Raw genomic sequence first — 20,863 nt, 5'->3', positions numbered from 1 at the left:
CTTAGGCTAAGGTCATGATCTCACAGTTCCTGAGTTTGAGCCCCACATTGGGCTCTCTGCTGTCAGCACAAAGCCCGATTTGGATCATCTGTCCCCTCCCTCTCTCTCTGCCCCTCCCTTGCTCTCTCTCAAAAATAAGCATTTTTTAAAAATTAAAATGTTACAGATTCAGTTTAAAATCTGAGTGTGAAGGAACTGACATTTAGCACCGCCTTTACACAGGTGCTCTAATAATTCTCAGAGTAGCCTTGTGTGAGAAGGTGATAATACCTCCATCAGAGAGCTCAAACATTTTAGAAAGTTTACATCATTTATCCCAAATTGTACTATTAGAAATCTTGGAACAAGGATTCCAACAACACCAATCTGCCCCCAACCTCCTCCGTCTACTTACTTAAGCTGTTTTAAGTTAGTTACCTGAATTATTAGTACTATTTGTGTAGATCACTGAATTTTACAAGTTTCAACATGTAAATTTTTACTGGTTAGGTGAAATTATTGGAAAATTAAAACTTCACAAGGGCAAAGTTTAAATTTCATTTTCTTTTAAATAAAAAAAAATATTTATGGCATAGTTGCTTGCAGTGGGGTAAAATACAGGCAGGTAACTTAACCACAGCAGGGAATATAAGGTTTAATAAGATTTGTGGCAAATTGGAGTGAAAATTATTTTTGTCAAGTGTTAAGTACCGCAGCTGTTAAATGTTGGTTTATTTTTCAAAGTCATCTGGAAATGAGAGTTTTTGTACCTGGCTTCAAATGTTAACAGAATTTTGCGTTTAACACTATGGAGTCCAAACCCCATAGCCACTGACCAGATTAGTAAGGTCACCAATTTGATTTTTTCACATCGCGAAATGTTTGAAGAGCGGAAAAGGTTGTATTTTAAGTGATATGCACAACACACTTTATAGAGTAATAGTTTTAGTGCTTTTCAGGTTTGTTTTGAATGGGACCGAGCGCGGACTTGTATTGCGAAGAGGAAGTTGTGCCTTAGAAATTCAGACTTGTAACACCTTGCAGAAGATACCTTTTTACTTACGTCATCGGGTGGGCTGTATGAGGCCTTTTATACAAAGTCCAGTATTTAGGTCAGGTTAACACAGGACGGATTAAATATTTGAGACATAGCGCTAATAGGCGAGAACCAAACTTCTTTTGTTTGCAATTTTTTAAAACATTTATTCATTTTTTAATGTTTTTATTTATTTTTTGAGAGAGAGAGAGAGAGAATCGGAAGGAGACTGCAGGCTCTGAGCTGTCAGCACAGATCCCCATGAGGGTCTCGAACTCAGGAGCTGTGAGATCATGAACTGAACCGAAGTTGGATGCTTAACCGACAGAGCCACCCCGGAGCCCCTAACGTTTATTCATTTTTGAGAGAGCGCCCAGGCGGTAGAGAGGCAAAGACCGGTGGGGAGAGAGAAAGAATCCAAAGCAGGCTCCAGGCTTTGAGCTGACAGCACAGCGCCCCAGGAAGGGCTCGAAACCACTAGCCATGAGGTCACTGCCGGAACAGAAGTTGGTTGCTCAACCTGAACCCCCCAGGCGCCCCTGTTTGAAATCCTTACTGGCAAGACGCTAGTTTTTAGTACGCGAGCTGTTTTCTAGGAGGGAACCTACGTGAAAAGTAGTTCTGCCTCCCAAAGGACTCTACCTCTGCTCGTAGCCACAGAGACTCCAGTGGCTTCTGGTGGCTTAATGTGCGCGCTAAGCGCGCAAGCACTACGTTCAGAAATAGTTCCGCGTTCTTCGTAACTGAAGGCAAGCTACGGATACCGGACGTGACGTTTAAGTTCCGCCTTTTCTTCCGTCTGTTGACGGAACTCTGAGCTCCCGGATTTGGTGGTTGTGTACGTGGAAGAAGCCAGCGCATGCGCAGTCCGGGATTTTCGTCTCAGCTGTGCGGGAAGGGTTGAGGGTACCGTCCCGGGCTGGGGGGAGATTGTCAGGGTCATGGCCCGCCGCTGACCGGACCCACCGGTTGAGGAAGGGGGCGAGGCCGTTCCGCTGCACCCTTCCCCGGGCCTCAGGCCCGTCGGCCTGGCCCTCGGCCTTCACGCTTGGTGCTGCCGCCGCTACTGCCGGCTGAGGAGGGGAGATGAGTTGGTTCAACGCCTCCCAGCTTTCCAGCTTCGCGAAGCAGGCCCTGTCCCAGGCCCAGAAGTCCATCGACAGGGTCCTGGATATCCAGGAAGAGGAGCCGAGCGCCTGGGCCGAGACCATTCCATACGGAGAGCCGGGTAAGGGAGAGAGGGCCTGGGGTCCCCGGGGGCCCTGGGCTCTCAGAGGCTTCTCTCCTGTGTCAGGCGACGTGGTGTCAGCAGGGACCCTTCCCCGCTGACAGGAGTTCTGAGCAAGTTCTCTCTCGCCAGCCCGTCCGCAAATGCTCGTTTGTCTCCAAGTGGGTCTTTGTTGTTTTCCGGAGGGAAATCCCAGCCTGGGTTCCTCCGTGCCTGGGGCCCTGGGCCCCGGATGCGGATCCTGCCGGCCCTCGGATGAGCGGGTGGCGATGTGTTGGCTCGTTCTCCTCCCTCGCTCGGCGTCGCTGCAGCCACGAGCGTCCACAAGGTGGAAGGGCCGGGCGCTCCGGGCACTGGGGAGCCACGCTGTGAGGGGAATCCACAGGGACGGGACGAGCAGCGCCTAAGACTTGGCGAGCGCTCGGTGCTTGGCAGCTGGAATGTTCTCCTTCATGGCCTTCTCGTCTTCCAGACAGTCGGATTTTACACCAGGGGCAAACGAGGCCGAGAAAGGCCGAGTGGCTTCCTCTAGGCCACCCAGCAGGCGAGGGCCGGAATCTGGTGGAGATGGCACCCGGGGAAACCGACCCAAGCGGTCCGGGCTGCATGACGTTTGTGTTTTCAGAGCGCTGCAGGTTCCCGGAGCCGGACCTTTTTAGGGATCTTTACTTGCTGTGGCTCTAAGGGAAGAGTTTAGCATTTGAGTCTCAGGGGTAAAAATTTGCATATATGGGAGCTGTGAATGTATGTGAAAGAAGAAGTTACTCTCAATTACTTCTGTCTGGTTTCTGTTTTTAATTTTACATCTTTGAAAAGTCAGGACCTAAGTTTGAGGTACTGCATTTTAAGATATTTTTGGCCCAGGCCTGTATGTCATGATCTTAGTACTTTTTACAAGATACAGTGTGATTTTGTTGGAGGAGCTGAACTTCCTTTTTCATAGATACCCCACATCTTGAATTACTAAACTTAGAGGAGACAATATAAATTTTAAACATAAAGATACTCGTTTTTTGAAATTTGGGGCTTGGATCATGTATATAATTTTTAAAAAATAGGTTATCCAGAATAGATTGAAATATTTAGTGAATATTTATTGATCGCCTATGTTTTCACATTGCCTCACTCAAAGAGGAACAGTCTGTAGAAGGGAGTAATTGAGGTAGTTATCAGATAACCTTGGGATTTATATGAAAAACATTCTTCACTTTCTTCGAGGTAAATTTGACTTCTGTCATTCAGTAAGGTGACCTACTAAATTAAACTAATTAGCAAACTTGAATCCTGTTTGTCGATTTGAATCTTCTGGTCTTCTCCTTTTTTTCATTGTTTTGATATACTGAACCAATGGGTATAAAACTGTGATCCCAAAATGAAATGTTCTACACACTTCTGAAGTCATATTATAGGATAGACTTTAATACAGGGCTTGATAGGTTTTTTAATTAATTTTTTAAATATTTAATTTATTTTTTTGAGAGAGCATGAACAGGGGAGGGACAGAGAGAGAAAGAGACACAGACTCTGAAGCAGGCTCCAGGCTCTGAGCTAGCTGTCAGCACATAGCCAGTCGTGGGGCTCGAACCCACGAACCATGAGATCATGACCTGAACTGAAGTCAGACACTCAACTGACTGAGTCACCCAGGCAAGGGCTTGATAGTTTTTAGGAGCTTTTAGGTGCTTGTTCTCTCCCCACCAACTTTATTTATTTATTTATTCATTTATTTATTTATTTTAAGTAGTCTTCAGTTGTGCATAAAGCCCAACAATGCGCTTGAACTCAAGACCCTGAGATCAAGAGTCAGACCCTTAACTGACTGAACTACCCAGGTGCCCCCATCTTTACCAACATCTAATTGTGCAGAATTTGTGATAATACTGCTCAGCCACTTTGGAGTTTAATAAAGGACATTTTTTTAAAGAAACACTTTAATTTTAGCAAATATGCCTTTTTTTTATCATTGGGTTTTTTAGTAACATGTATTTCTTTGACTAAATTACCTTTTTTACCCAGAAGATAGTTATTTTCTCCTTGGTGTTTTTAAACAGGCCTAGTGTAAACTACCATCTGTTTAAAAACACAATAATTCTTTAAAAATGCACATCTTTGAAATTCATAGGACTTTTTTTTTTTTTTTAAGATTTTATTTTTAAGAAATCTCTATACCCAACATGGAACTTAAACCCACAACGTTGAGACCAAGAGGTACATGCTTCACTGACCAAGCCAGCCAGGCACCCCTGAATTTCATGTGACTTTCTAATTGCTGACATAATTTGTAATTTAGGAAAGGAACAAAACTTTCTCATAGCGTGGGTTTAGAGAATGGAAAATGAGCTTGTTATTAAGTGCATGAAAATGTATTTGTCCTCTAGAAGTTATTGTTCCCATCAGTTTACTTTGATCTCTGGAAAAGGACATTTGTCGCTAATATGTGAGGTTCAGTTTTTGAGTGTTATCCTCTTTCCAGCTCATAACCATGTTTTATTACTGAGTTACGAGAATAATTAACAAGAAACTGACTGAACAGAAGGTTGGGTCGATTTGCTATGAGTGCACATGACCTCTAAGTGAGGGTACTGCCTGTTGTTGTGAGATCCATCATGTGTATCTTAGACATAGCATAAGTTATGTAACATACACTATTACTTTCTTAATTTGCTGTGGGAGGGAATAACATTTGCTTCTGGTAGGCCAGGCCCATTTTGATTACCTTTGCTCCCAGTTCCTAGTTTGGACAGGTCCACACCCGTTTTCCTCTTTAATGCCTAAAGTTCAACAATGAACTAAGTAATCCTATAAGCAGGTAGCCTAATAGGTACAAATTATAGATCATATTCCATAGGTTTTCTTTTTTTAAACGCTGTGTTGACTTATAATCATTTTAATATTAACAGAAAATGAGTATATTTTTTCTTTTTTAACATATATATTTTTTTGTCAAAGGAATCAGTCCCCCTGTCAGTGGAGGATGGGATTCTTCAACCTGGGGGTTAAAATCAAACAGTGAACCTCAGAGTCAGCCTGTAGCCTCTCCTAAAGCAATTACAAAGCCTGTTCGGAGAACTGTGGTAGATGAATCTGAAAATTTCTTCAGTGCCTTTCTCTCTCCAACGGATGTCCAGACCATTCAGAAGAGTCCAGTGGTGTCAAAACCACCAGCTAAATCACAACGACCAGAAGAAGAAGTAAAAAGCACTTTACAGGAATCCTTGCACACTGGACAGTCAAGAACCTCTGAAACAGCGGAGTCAAAAGTGAAAGACTCTACTCCATGTGTATCAGGGGAAGCTCTGGCAGTGGATACTCTGTCACCTACGCCTGAGGGCAAGAATGAAGAAACTGTTAATAAAGAATCTGATATGAAGGTATCAACCGTACATTTGAAAGTGTCCGAAAGTGTAATGAATGTGAAACCAGCTAGGGAAAACATACCTAATATGTCGACGTCAGAAACAAAGGACATGGGTTTGGAACCTAAGGAACAAAAACATGAAGACAGACAGAGTAACACACCTTCTCCTCCTGTTAGTACATTCTCATCTGGTACTTCTACCACCAGTGACATTGAAGTTTTAGATCATGAAAGTGTAATAAGTGAGAGCTCAGCAAGTTCGAGACAAGAGACAACAGATTCAAAATCAAGTCTTCACTTGATGCAGACATCTTTTCAGCTTCTCTCAGCATCTGCTTGTCCTGAATATAATCGTTTAGATGATTTCCAGAAACTCACTGAGAGTTGCTGTTCATCTGATGCTTTTGAAAGAATAGACTCGTTTAGTGTGCAGTCATTAGATAGCCGTAGTGTAAGTGAAATCAATTCAGATGATGAGCTGTCAGGCAAGGGATATGCTTTAGTACCTATTATAGTTAATCCTTCAACTCCAAAGACCAAAGTAGCTGAATCTGTTGAAGGAAAATCTGAAGAAGTAGTAAATGAAACATTAATTATACCCACTGAAGAAACAGAACTGGAAGAAAGTGGACGAAGTGCAACACCTGTTAATTGTGAACAGCCTGATATCCTGGTTTCTTCTACACCAATAAATGAAGAACATACTGTCTCAGACAAAGTGGCCGAGCCACCTGAAACTGCTGAAAGTAAGCCGGAAGCGCACTCTGAGAAGGAAGATGTTTGCAAGGTAAATCTAGAAACTGCAAAGGGATTTTTGGATATGCTTTTCTCAGATTAAATCATTATTTATTTATATTTTCATTGTTTATTTTTAACATTCAGTATTGCATAATGATTTGTACTGATTAAAAAAGATAAGCATTTTGACATTTAAGTATGGCATTAAGGATTTTAAAATTGAGAATTAATGATACTAAATTATTTGAAATTTCTCTGAGGCAACTGTGATAACATAAGTTGATATTTCATCTCGCACTATTACTATTGAGTTCTTTTCACCTTACAATTCTTATAAGCTGTGCTCATTAATTTGTCATTTTGCGAAGGATTGGCTTATGGTAACATACATCTTCAAAGCCTTTGCAGGTAAAAGTGCTGAAACGAATATAAATACTATATGGGTTTTTATATCAAAATGTGTTTTGTATGTTCAAATTATTTGTAGCAAATCTTAAATGAAAAATTTAGTCTTTTAATTAATTATTGATGTGTTTCTGTTGTTTTTAATTACTTGGTTGTTTTCTCTGTTATGTTATTTTGATGTTTCCCTCCTACCTATCTTAACATGAATAAAAATGGGAAATGTCCAAGGAACAAAGGCATTGCTTAGGAATGACAAATTGCTTCTATCTAATACATATAAAAGGAAAGTGGTGTAAATTCTTTAACATTAAGTCACAGTTTTGGTTTTTCCTATGATTTTTAGATATAGAAATTGAGTTGGATTTGGCATCTTTAATAGACTCCTCTGAGATATAGGATGTCTTGAAGAAATGTCCTGTAAGTGCCATGTATTGAATTATTTAATGTAAAAAAAAAAAAGTTCCAGATTCTGTTACCTAGGTTTAATATTAGTCACAGAATACCATGCTCTAGCTATAATAGCAGTGTGAATTGCTGAAACCAGCACTGTTTCATGTCAATAAGATATTTTTTAGCTACTTTCAGAAGGTAAGTGATTTCTAAATTAACCTTAACCTCAATCAGGTAAGACTTTATTTTTTTAGTGCAAACAGCCTCATTCCTTTTCTCATACACAAGTTTCTCACTGCTTCAGCAAGGCCTAAGGGGTAAGACTCTGTAATCATTCCTTTTTGTTTTGCTTTATACTGATATATCCTGTAGATTTTAGAGTTACATGCCTATGGATTTTTAAAAATTATTTTTATGTTTTAAATGCAGTGCATCATACTAAAAAGAATTACACGTTGCATATTTAAAGAATAATGTGGAAAAAGGGACACTTGTGTATCCACTACCCAGTGAAGATACAGGATATTACTAAAGGCTTTGAAGCCCCTCTGATCTTTTTTTAATTTTCTTTGTCTACATTCCTCTTTTGTTGGACATGCACACCTTCTTTTAGAGTTTTGCTGTAACAAACTGCTGTAAATATTCTTCTATATTAATGCAGGAGTTTTCTCCTCTAAATTATATCTAATATAATTTTCTACATTAAATGGTATGTAGAGCTTCAACTAGATATTAAAGTGGTTTACTAATTTATACTCCCACCATCTATGTGTTTGTACTAATTTATACTCCCTTACCAGCTGTGTATGAGTTCTTGTTCTTAATCTACTGTGTTCTCATTATTGTTGTTTTTATGAGATAATGCTGTTTTACTTATTACATTGATTAGATTACCTTTATAATTTATCACCTGCACGTAAAAATGGTCTTTTAAGGTTATTAAATATTTGACTTTGTGTATTCTCCTTGTTCAGAGAGTTGAATTTCTGAATGAGAAACTGGATAAAAGGGAGGCTCAGTTATTATCTCTCAGTAAAGAAAAAGCACTTCTAGAAGAAGCCTATGATAATCTGAAAGAGTAAGTATTTTACAAATCTGAATAATTTTATGTTTTGTAGAGGCCCAAATACTTGGTTATTATTTAAGAATGTTTTTTAAGCTAAAATGTTTAAAATTTAACTTGTTTACAATAATTGAAAATAGAATAGCATTTCAGTTATAAATGTAGAGATATTTCCTCACGTTATCTATACCCTGTTACCTTTGGCATTGAAGAGAGGTGTTTTGCAAAAACAAAAAACCTTTTCCCTTTTAGCATTAGATATTTAAAACATATTTAAAGAAAACTTTGATATTAAGGAAAACCCACAATATTTGTTTGCTTTAAGGAGGTCATTTGTAAAATGTAACACAGTTCCAAAATTTAAAAATTGTACTGTTATTTTTATACATCAAATATTGGGAACATTTTAAATTTCTAATGGGTTGTCTTTGAGATGTTTTAAATTAAGCAGGTAATTTTTCTCTTAAATGTTAACAGGCTTAAAACTAACGTATTTTAGTAAGGTATATGTTGAAGACAAGGTTATTTTCCTTTTGCAAGCTGAACTCATTTTGTTACCTTAGAAATATGTAAACAAGTACCTCTGTCTATTATTTTTCATTTAGTGAAATGTTTAGAGTGAAAGAGGAAAGCAGCAACATTTCCTCCTTGAAAGATGAATTTACTCAAAGAATTGCAGAAGCAGAAAAGAAAGTTCAGCTAGCCTGTAAAGAGAGAGATGCTGCTAAAAAGGTAATGGAAATTAAAAACAATACTAATTAAGTTCTGTATAGAAATAGATTTTTGAGGAATGCGTTCATAATTAGGTATGGAAAAAAAACAAGTAAAATTAAAAGATACCATATAGTAGGGGCACCTGGGTGGCTCAGAATGTCCGACTCTTGGTTTCAGCTCAGGTCATGATCCCAGGGTCATGGGATGGAGCCCTGTATGGGGCCCAGCGCTGGGCATGGAGCCTGCTTAAGATTCTGTCTCCGTTTGCCCCTCTCCCCTGCTTCTGTGCTCTCTCAAACAAACTTTCTCTCTTTCTCAAAAATGAAAAAGATACCAAAAAGTATATTAACACTTAAATTACAGATTTTTATTTAATACCTTTAGACTTAGAGATTTTTGATACTTTAAAAAAAATCTAAACAAATATTTGTGTAGTTTATAAGTCCTTGCAAGGTATACAGCAAGGATCATTAGAATAACTTCATAAATGATAATTTCATCAAAATAAAAAAGCACTTAAATCTAAATGACACTTGGGGTGCCTGAGTGGCTCAAGCCTCCGAGTCTTGGTTTCTATTTAGTTCATGATCACACGGTTTGTGAGTTCAAGCCTCTATGCTGTCAGCATGGAGCCTGCTTGGCATTCTCTCTCCCTCTCTCTGCACCTCTCCCATTCATGTGCACATGTGCACGTGCTCTCTCTAAATTAAATAATTAAACTTAAAAAAAATCTAAATGGCACTATATACATTCTTTATAAAGTATCATTACTCTCATTTGTTACTTTCCAACCACTTCAAACATTTTATATATACTTAATTCTTCAAGTCAGAGTGATTTTAAAATAAAAAATTGTAGAGTCACCTGAGTGACCCAGTTGGTTAAGTGCCTGACTTAATTTTGGCTCAAATTATGATCTCTCAGGATTGTGAGTTCAAGCCCCTCATTGTGCTCCGCACTGATGTTGTGAGGCCTGCTTAGGTTTCTCTTTCTCCCTATCTCTCTCCTTGTCCCTTGCTCACTCTCTCAAAAAAAAAAATAAACATTTAAGTAAAACAAAATAAAATATTGTAATGGTTAGTGAGTCTTATAAGGCATAGCATCAATTTATTCTAATACAGGATTTCTCAACATGATTCACATTTTGGGCTGCATAATTTTGTGTCTTTTAGGATTTTACTGTGCATTGTAGGATGTTCACCAGTATCTGGGTCCTTCCTTACAAGATGCCATTGTCACCCTTACCTTCCCATCTCCCACTCTGCACCCACCACCCCCTTCCTCAAGTTGTGATAATTAAAAATGTTGGCAGACATTGTCAAATGTCCACTTGGGTGAAAAATCCCTCCTAGTTGGGAACCATTGTTCTAATTCTTATAATCTGTAACAATTGGCTATTTCAGAAATTGATAACCAATTAAGGTTAGTAATTACTTCTACTATTCCAACTATTATTAATAATAACATTTCTTAGCATTTGCTCAGTTAAGTTGTTCTTCTTGACCAGTGTTAATGTTAATCTTTATTTTTTAGTATACTCATAAAGAAGAGAAATAAGTCATATCCTTTCTTGCTTGTCTGCTTTAATTAGCTCATTTCAGGCACTAACAATAATCTCAGACTACCTAACCTAAAAATTTACCTCTTCTTTTCCATATTGGATTCGATCTGGACCAAAGTGAGAAATTAGATTTTAAGTAATGTAATGTTTGTTTTTTGTAATGTATTTTGAATTATAGATCTACAATAGACCCAAAATACTAACTATAGGTGGAAAAAGCTTGGACCCTAAGTTTTTTATGTGTATTAGTATATATGAACTTAGGATCTACGTAGGGCATTAAAAGTGAATTGAATTAACCTTAAGTAAAGAGTTTACTGTTCTAGTGATGGAAAATAGATAATGTCAACTTCTATTTAATAATACAAGGTAGAATGAAGTAAATTATACATAAATATAAATAAGCAGTTTGGAATGGTTATCATAGAGGAGGATGATTTCTAACCAGGGGAATTGAGGAAAGTTTCATGGAAGGGAGGATGGTCTTATTGGGCCTTGATGGATGAATCAGATTTTGACAGTTGGAAAATGCAGAGCAGTGTTGTGAATGGCTCAGAGTATGTGCTTTGGGCACCCATAAACCTGGTTTCAATTTAAACACCACCACTCAGTAGATCTCTGACCATCAAAGTTTATTCAGTCTTTAATTGTGTAGTTGAATAAAGTACCTCCCTCATAGAATTGTTGTGAAAATAGAATTATGGATACAAGCATAGTTTAAATTCCTAATGTTAGTTGTTTTTAGCTATTGTTTCAGATCATTGCTTAAAACCACATTTGAAATCCTAGAACACTTCACATCACCATACTTGTCCATTGTGGGGTTAAAAGATAAACTGTTGTGACATGTTTCTGCTGAATCTCTGCTTTATTAAAGTAGATTGAACCGTATATAATTATGTTGTTCTTCATTTCACAATGTACTAGCAAGTGCAGCAAGTTTTAGATGAGGAAAGGAAATAAAGTGAAAAATGGAGACATGTATTGTTTGAAATGTTCCAAATAAAATACTTGATCTGAAGAAAATGGGTATAGAGATAAGAAAGAAAGGTATTGAAAGTTATTCTCACTTGCAGTTCTATATTAAAACCTCTTTATATCTGAATTCGGGTTTTTTGTGTTGTTTCAAATCTGTTTACTTAATTAACCAAGGTAATAAACACGGGTTAACAGAATACAACTTATGAATCTCTATTGAAAATTTGATTATGGATGACTGCTTTGAATATGGAAAAAATTGAAAAATATGCCCAGAATGAAATTCTTGATCATATTCACATTCTTTTTTCTTTTTTTTTCTTTTTTTTAGGAAATCAAAAGTATAAAAGAAGAACTTGCTACTAGATTAAATAGTAGTGAAACTTCAGAACTTTTGAAAGAGAAAGATGAGCAGATCCGAGGGTTAATGGAAGAAGGTGTGTAAAGTATTTAGTTGATTATGAAAAATACTATAAAAACAGGAAAAATATTTGCCACATGATTAGCTACTGCTTCCCAGTAAAAAATACTGGAAGTGAGAAGGCTTTATGCTTAAACCTCAGAAACGGTAGGTGACAATTTATGGAAAAATGGGGAGCAGTATATATAGAGGCAGAGACATATATGTAGCCTTTTATACTACATACATGTACTTGCTAAAGACTTGCTGAAAAATAAATGTCTGTGCTTTCATAAAAAAGCTTCTAACAGGTTTTACAGCTGTCATTTAAACCAAGATATTTGAGGTTATAATTCTGGAGTTTACATAGTATCTGAATCTCTAGCTTGGGTACTCTGTGGTATCATCATATTATTTGGGCATTTGGTAGTGAACTTTTCATCATATTCTTATTTTAATTTTTCAGTTATTAAGTACTCTATGACAAAACATAATTAGGGTTATAAAAATTAAATATTTTTCATCAGATAGGTTGTTATAAATTGACACTAGATTAATTTCTTTACATAATTTCGTAGGAAAGAAGGTAGTTTTGGAAAAGGATTAATTGAATTTTTTCCTCTTAATTTGTATTTTATTTTTGAAAGAGACAGAGACAGTGCAAGTTGGGAAGGGTCAGAGAGACAGAGAGCGACAATCCCAAGCAGGCTCCAGGCTGCCAGCATGGAGCCCATGTGGGACTCCATCCCATGAAGCTGCAAGATCATGACCTGAGCCGAAACCAAGAGTTGGAGACTCAGCCACCCAGGCGCCCCTCTTTTTCTCTCAGTTGTAAGAATTACATTTGCTACTTGCAGAAATTTTTGAAGTTTTAGGAGGTGTAGGAAGAAGAAATAGATCCGAATTGAGTTTTACAAGAAACTCTTAATTTCTAGTCCTTTTTAAATGCATTTTTAATACATTTTTAAGAATAATTAAAGTCACATATGTTATTTGTAATCTTCCTTCTTTTACATTTCCCTTGCTACTGAATAATTTTGCTAGCATTATTAATGGCCATATTAAAGTCTCTTATTAGGGGCACCTGGGTCGCTCAGTTGGTTAAGCATCCAGCTCTTCACTGTGGCTCAGGTCATCATCTCACAGTTTATAAATTCAAGCCCTTTATCAGGTTCTGCATTGATAGTGTGGAACCTGCTTGGGATTCTCTCTCCTCTGCCCCTCTTTCTCACTCAAAAATAAATAAACAAACTTAAAAATAAGTTTAAAGTCCATTATATGGTTATATATCCACTATTTTACTGTTTTCCTAATATTGTATATTTATTTCTAAATATTGTAAATTGTGGTGGGATGAACATTTCTGTATTTAAATCATTGATCTTAAGAGAATTTCCAGCAGGTTTGAAAACAACTTGAAGCAGTCACTTCATTTCAAAAAGTTAGTTTCATCCAATTTTTCTTTTTCATTTATTCAGCTGATATTTAACAGTTAGTATGTAGGGCCTGGGTGGCTCAGTCAGGTAAGCGTCCGACTTTGGCTCAGGTCATGATCTCATGGTTCGTGGGTTTGAGCCCCGCATCAGGCTCTGTGCTGACAGCTAGCTTAGAGCCTGGAGCCTGTCTTCGGATTCTGTGTCTCCTTCTCTCTCTGACCTCCCCTGCTCACTTTGTCTCTCTCTCAAAAATAAATAAAAACATTAAAAAAATTAAAAACAAAACAGTATGTCAGATACTGTGTTTGATACCGTAATACATTTGACATGCTCCTTATCCTTTAGGAGCTTACAGTTTAGTGAAAGGGAAATATAAGTACACAGATAATTGTAAAACACAGTCTGCACTACAATAGAAGAATGGAAAATTGATATAATCATTATGTCAAATCATCTTGAGGTCATGAACTGCCTTTATTACAGTACTGGAGACTGAGAGAAAGACTGTGTGCATGGTTTCATGATTTTAAAAAATTATTTTAAATAGTTATATCAAGGGGCACTTAAGTGGCTTGGTTGGTTGACTGTATGAGTTTTAGTTTCGGGTCAGGTCATGATTTTAGGGTTGTGGGATTGAGTCCTGTGTCGGGCTCTGCTTTGATCATGGAGCCTGCTTAAGATTCTCTTTCTCCTACCCCCTCCCCTGCTTGTGTTTTCTCTATCTCTAAAAAAATAAAAATAAAAAAATATTTCTATCAAATGTCACTATTTGGGTTTTATTAATTTAGTCGGGGTGTATTGATTTTTTTTTTGCTTAATGTAATTTTTTATACTGAAAATACAGTGATTTCATATGGGATCATTTATTTACTGCTTCTCTGTGCCCCAAAATTATTTTTAAATTCACAGCTGAAAAATTGAAAGACTCAAAGCTGAAAGCACAGTACAGTAAATAACAGATTACATTATTACCTCACTTCATCATTTATTCTCGGTACACCTGGTTCATATCTTTCAACACACACATATATTTCCCTTTTGCCAATCCATTTGAATGTAGGTGACAGATTTAAGAGTCTACCCCTAAATTCTTTGTTTTCTCCAGTTTTATTAAGGTTAATTGGCTAATAAAAATTGTATATATTTAAGGTTCACAGTGATTTTTTTTTTTTGGATAAACGTATACATTGTGAAATGTTTACCACAGTCAAGCTAATTAACATATCAGTCACCTCATGTACTTAACATTTTTTTTTTATGTGATGAGAACAATTGAGATCTATTCTTTTAATAAGTTTCAGGTGTACAATATAGTATTATTAACTTTATTTACCATTCTGTACATTACATCTGAAGAACTTATTCACCTGTGTAACTGAAACCTGGTACCCTTTATCTCCACATTTCCCCTGGTAACTAGCATTCTGGTCTGTACTTCTATGAATTCAACTTTTTTGTGTTCCACATAAGAGTGAGATCATGTAGTATCTGAATCTGACTTATTTCAGCCTTCAGGTTCATCCATGTTATTATTTACAAATAGCAGAATTTCCTTCCTTTTTAAGGGAAATAATATATACACACATGCCACTTTTTCCTTTTTTAGATTTAAAAAAATATTAAAAAAAATTTTTTTGAGGGAGAGAGAGAGACAGAGTGCAGTGGGGGAGGGTAAGAGAGAAAGGGAGACACAGAATCCAAAGCAGGCTCCAGGCTCTCAGCTGTCAGCACAGAACCCGATCTGCAGCACAAACCCACAAACCATGAGATCATGACCTGAGCCGAAGTCAATGCTTAACTGACAGTGACACCCAGGCACCCCTTCTTTTTTAGAGTTTTTAATGAGTGGGGAAAATACTCACACTTTTAGATAGCTGGAACAAGTTATACATTTGTATGTACAATATTTTTTTTGACGTATAATTGCATACAATGTTATATTAGTTTCAGGTGTACAAGCAGCATAATGATTCAGAAATTCTATACATTCATTACTTAGTGTTCACCATAAATATAGTCACCATTTGTCACCATACAACATTATTACAATATTATTGACTGTATACACTATACTGTAATTTTTATCTCTGTGACTTATTTTATAACGAAGTTTTTACCTCTTAATCCTCTTCACCTATGTCACCTGTTACATTCCCCCACTTCACCTTTGGCAACCAACATTTTCTTTCTGTGTTTAAGAGTTTTTATTTGCTTATTTGTCTTGTGTTTTAGATTCCACATATTAGTGAAATCATACAATATATCTCTCTGATTTATTTCACTTAGCATAATACCTTCTAGGTTCATCTATCTTGTTGCAAATGGCAAGATCACATTCTTTATTATGGCTGACTAATACTCCATCATTAATGTGTATGTATACACACACATATACACATACCAGATCTTTATCCATTCATGTATCATTGTACACTGTTTCCATATCTTGGCTATTGTAAATAATGCTGCAGTATACATAGAGCATCATACATCTTTGAGTTAGTGTTTTCCCTTTCTTTGGGTAGATACCTTGTAGGGGATTATTGGAACACATCATATTTCTGCTTTTAAATTTTTGAAGAAGCCCATGTTATTGGAGTTTTCAACACTTGTCATTTCTTGTCTTTGTGATAATAGCCATACTCATGTGTGAAGTAATATCTCATGATGGTTTTCATTTCCATTTCCCTAGTGATTAGTCATGATGATTAGTGATGGTTAGTTACCTTTTTACGTTTTTTTGGTTGGCCTTCTGTATGTCTTCTTTGAAAAAATGTTTATTCACATTCTTTTCCCAATTTTTATTTTTTATTTATTTATTTTTTATGTTTGTTTACTTTTGAGAGACAAAGAGCCTGAGAGGAAGAGAGGCAGAGAGACAGAGGGAGACACAGAGTCCGAAGCAGGCCCCAGGCTCTTAGCTGTCAGTACAGAGCCCCATACAGGGCTCGAACCATTAGATCATGACATGAGCCAAAATCGGACGCTTAACTGACTGAGCCACCCACACACCCCTTTTTCCCATTTTTTAATCAGATTGCTTTTGAGAGGGGTTGAATTGTATGAGTTCTTTATATATTTTGGGTATTAACCTCTTATTGGATATGTCATTTGCATATATCTTCCATTCAGTAGGCTGTCTTATTGTTTTGCTGATGGTTTCCTTTGTTGTACCAAAGCTTTTTTTTGTAGTCCCAATAGTTTATTTTTGCTTTTGTTTCCCTTGCCTGAGGAATCTGTACTTCTTGGCCATTCATATTTCTTCTTTTGAAAAAAATGTATTCACATATTTTACCCAATTCTTAATTGGCTTGTTTTTCACTCTTGAGTAACAGGAGTTTTTTGTATATTTTGGATATTAATCCCTTATTAAATGCATGGCTTGCAAACATTTTCCTCCATTCTGCAGATGATCTCTGCAGTCTGTTGATTTGTTTTCTTTGCTGTGCAGTAGGTTTTAGTTTGATGTAATCCCAGTTATCTATTTTTGCTTTTGTAGTCTATGCTTTTAGGATCCGTGCCCAAAAAATCATTGCCAGTACCAATATCAGAAGTTTTTTTTCCCTACTTTTTCTCCTAGTAGTTTTACACTTCCAAGTATATTAAGTCTTTAATCTATTTTGAGTTGGCTTTTGTATTTGGTATGTGGTCCTATTTCATTTTCCTGGTACTATTTATTGATGAAACTTCCTTTCCGCATAAAATGTTCTTGGTCTCTTTGTTGAAAATCACTTAGCTGTAAATGTATTTCTGAGTTCTGTGTGAATTTTCTAGGTTATTTTGTTCTGCTGGTGTATATGTTTTGATGCCACTACCATACTGTTTTGATTAGTCTAGCTTTGTAACATGTATCGAAATTAGGGAATAATGATACTTTCAGCTTTGTTCTTGTTCAGGATTTCTTTGGCCATTTAATGTCTTCTGTGATTCCATATGAATTTTAGGATTTTTAAAATTTTTTTGTGAAATATGTCATTGGACTTTTGATAGATTGAATTGAATATGTAGTTTACTCCTAAATTCATGAGGCTTCATATCCCAATAGCAAGTACATTTTGCTTCACAAGCACAACCCTCCTTAATGCTCATCATCTGTTTAGCTCATTCCCCCACCTTCCTCCCCTCTAGCAACCCTCAGTTTGTTCTCTGTTATGTAAGAGTTTCTTAATGGTTTGCCTGTGGAGATGATTTTTTAGAGGTATGAATATCCTGTTACCTACCACTCTTCCATCTAGTAATTGTAGTATTTTATTGATGGTTTTTGTCCAAATCACTTTAATGTTCATGGTTGTAATATTGTGATTTTAAAAATACTCTATTGTATTATGTCACTTTATATTTGGTTAGATCAAACATGGTATCCAGATTCTTAAAGAATCATTTGATTTTTTTTTTTTTTTTGCCATTGCTAGGAGAAAAACTTTCAAAACAGCAGCTGCATAATTCTAACATTATTAAGAAATTAAGAGCTAAAGACAAAGAAAATGAAAATATTATTGCAAAACTGAACAAAAAAGTTAAAGAGCTAGAAGAAGAGTTGCAACATTTAAAACAGGTGAATATTAACTATTATCTAAATATATATTGTTATTACTTCTTACATGAACAATTGGCCATCGTTTATAAAACATTTAGAATAATTTATTGGTATGTATCATGGCAAGAATTTGTCAAGCAATTTAATAGATGATAGTTAAGATTTTTCTTCATTACTGAAACACTTAAAATTTTTGGAATACAATTATTTTCCATGGTGTTATTAATTGGAAAATGTTTTTGTCTGTTTTATAATATAGGTTCTTGATGGCAAAGAAGAGATTGAGAAACAACATAGAGAAAACATTAAAAAACTAAATTCTGTGGTAGAACGCCAAGAGAAGGATCTAGGCCGACTTCAGGTAGACATGGATGAACTTGAAGAAAAGAACCGAAGTATTCAAGCTGCTCTGGATAGTGCATACAAGTAAGAAAATGAACAAATATACAGCCCATTTAAAATCAGTTATCAGAACAGGATGTTGAGGAAGTACTTTTTTTCTGATCACTAACAATATTTATACATTTAGCTGATGTGGACTTGTAACTGGGCAGAGCAAATTCAACAGGGAGAGTCTTTCCTGTGGTTAGTGGTTGTTATGGGGTAAACTCTCCCTCATTGTGTAGCTCTTAGGGAAATCTACATGTAGACTTCATTAACTTGGTCCTGTAGTTAACTATTTTAAATAAAAATTATCAATCCAATTTTTTAAGAGAACTTACTGATCTCCACAAAGCCAATGCTGCAAAGGATAGCGAGGCACAGGAAGCTGCTCTGAGTCGTGAAATGAAAGCCAAAGAAGAACTTTCTGCAGCACTAGAGAAGGCCCAAGAAGAAGCCCGTCAGCAGCAAGAAACCTTAGCGATTCAAGTAAGCAATAAATGATAATTAAATTAGTCTTTTAAAATTCTGTGCATTTACAAATTAAAGAATACATTAGCTGGTTTGAATCAAATTTTAGATAGTGGTACATGTGTTATATTCCCTTTCTAGTCCTATTGAACACTTTTCTAAGAGTACTGTATTGTGCCAGTCTTGTGTATGTGGTTTTTTTAACCATTATTAAACTCATACCTACATTATTCTAGTATTGCTTATTTTTGTGTGTGTGAATTTCAGACTTATTAGAGAATATTGTGAAAGGCAAAGATTGTGTTACTGCACATATGCAGATAAATACTCGACATTGTGTATAATTTTAGAAGAATCCATGTAACTCCTAAGCTTATTTATTACAACTGTGGGAGTCCATACAGTTTAGCTCAGGGAGGAAAACCAAATTTGTCAGGCTTTGTCTTACAAAGGCATCAGTTGATGGCTACTTGACTTATTTTCACTTTTTGGTTATTATAAATAATACTGATATAAGCATTCATGTACATGTTTTTGTGTAAACATTTACTTTAAGTTCTCTTATACATAGAACTCCTGGGTGGCTCAGTCGGTTAAGAGTCTGACTTTGGCTCAGGTCATGATCTCACGATTCGTGGGTTCAAGCCCCGCATCAGGCTCTGTGCTGACAGCTCAGAGCCTCAAGCCTGTTTTGGATTCTGTGTCTCCCTCTCTCTCTGCTGCTCCACTCCTTGTGCTCTCTATCTCTCTCTCAAACATTAAAAAAATTTATTTTAAAATAATTCTCTTAAACATATATCCTTAGGTTACTATGGTAACCCTATATATACCTTTGTGAAGAGCTGCCAAACTTAGCACAATGCCTGTACCATTTTACATTCCCATCGGCAATATGTGAGGGTTTTCGTTTCTCTGTATCTTACCAGTATTTGTTACTATCTTTTTTTTTTAATAGCCCTTTTAGTGGGTAGGAAATGGTGTCTGATTGTGGTGTTTTTGTTTATATTTCCTTAATGACTAATGATATTGAGCATCTTTTTATGTGTTTAATGGCCATCTATATCTTTCTGCATCTTTGGAGAAATTTATTCAAATACTCTATCCTTTGCTCATTTTTAAATCATTTTGTTGTGAGAGTTCTTTGTGTGTTCTGCATATTAGGTCCTTATCAAATGTAGGATTTGCAAATAATTTCTCCCATTTTATCGGTTGTCTTTCATTTTCTTGATAGTGTCCTTTATATACAGGTTTTTTAATTTTGGTGACGGCCATCTTCTCTGTTTTTTCTTTTGTTGCCTGTACTTTGGGCGTCATGTTTAAGACACCATTGCACCATTGTCTAGTCCCAGGTTCTGCAGTTTTTCACTTTTTCCTTCTAAGGATTTCATAGTTGTAGCTCTCATATTTAGTTTTTTTGCATGTGGATATCCAGCTGCACGGTACCATTTTTGAAAAGAGCATTCTTTCCTCATTGACCCCAGTGTAGTTTTGATTTGATTTTACCTAAATATGTAGAATATTTACATGATTCCTAAGTGAGAAATATATAGCCCTATGTTGAGACAACATTTGCTTCCAACTTAGCACCTCCCCATCCCCTTTCTTTGCCTATATATAGCCATTTTATTAGTGTTTGGTTTATTTTTCCAGTGCTTCTGTTTGTAAATGCAATAAAATACACAAATTTATAAATTTACCAATGTACTTCTGCATATACGGTAGAATAATAATAAAAAGTGGAGGAATGGGAGACAGAGCATATGGTACAATTATCACCTTATATAAGGAATGTCAGTATTGTGTATTAACTTCTTGTTCTTACCTTTCTATGTATTTCTAAATAATAGCATATATATTAGTTTTCTCAATTAAGATTTAATTATAAATTTTTATATATTCACATTCATTGCAATTTTTTAAAAATTTATTTATTTTGAGAGAGAGTTGTTTTTTTTTTTTTTTTTTCCACATTTTCTCCAGTAAACGTTTATTAAGAGAGGAGGAAAAGCATGTCTAAAAAACTCAAGACTCGGATCAAACACAACTTCCACTCAGAAAACTCTGCTAGACCTTCCAGCTCTCTTGCTCCATCCCACAGATCTCCTCCTGGAGACCTGTGGGGGGAAGCGTGGAGGGGAGGAAAGGGGGTGGGTCTCTGATCATGGTCTTGAACACTACAGTCTCCCCC

The 20,863-nt window shown here is 36.3% G+C and overlaps 1 protein-coding gene across 1 annotated transcript in view; it reads left to right on the top strand.

The window, feature by feature from the left end:
- The first annotated feature begins 1,846 nt into the window (after positions 1–1,846).
- Positions 1,847–20,863, top strand: part of TMF1 (TATA element modulatory factor 1) — a 32,761-nt gene continuing 13,744 nt past the window's right edge. The window contains exons 1-8 of the mRNA XM_029916716.1: positions 1,847–2,243; positions 5,193–6,388; positions 8,109–8,212; positions 8,803–8,929; positions 11,782–11,887; positions 17,699–17,841; positions 18,083–18,249; positions 18,537–18,693. Of these exons, the coding sequence (XP_029772576.1) occupies positions 2,102–2,243; positions 5,193–6,388; positions 8,109–8,212; positions 8,803–8,929; positions 11,782–11,887; positions 17,699–17,841; positions 18,083–18,249; positions 18,537–18,693 (2,142 nt within the window). The 5' untranslated portion in view covers positions 1,847–2,101. The remainder of the gene's footprint in view (positions 2,244–5,192; positions 6,389–8,108; positions 8,213–8,802; positions 8,930–11,781; positions 11,888–17,698; positions 17,842–18,082; positions 18,250–18,536; positions 18,694–20,863) is intronic.

This window comes from Suricata suricatta, chromosome 12 (genome assembly GCF_006229205.1).
Source record: "Suricata suricatta isolate VVHF042 chromosome 12, meerkat_22Aug2017_6uvM2_HiC, whole genome shotgun sequence".
In the NCBI taxonomy this organism is placed as follows: Eukaryota; Metazoa; Chordata; class Mammalia; order Carnivora; family Herpestidae; genus Suricata; species Suricata suricatta.
Note: the sequence above shows the minus strand (reverse complement) of the source record. Positions and strands in the feature narration are given on the sequence as shown.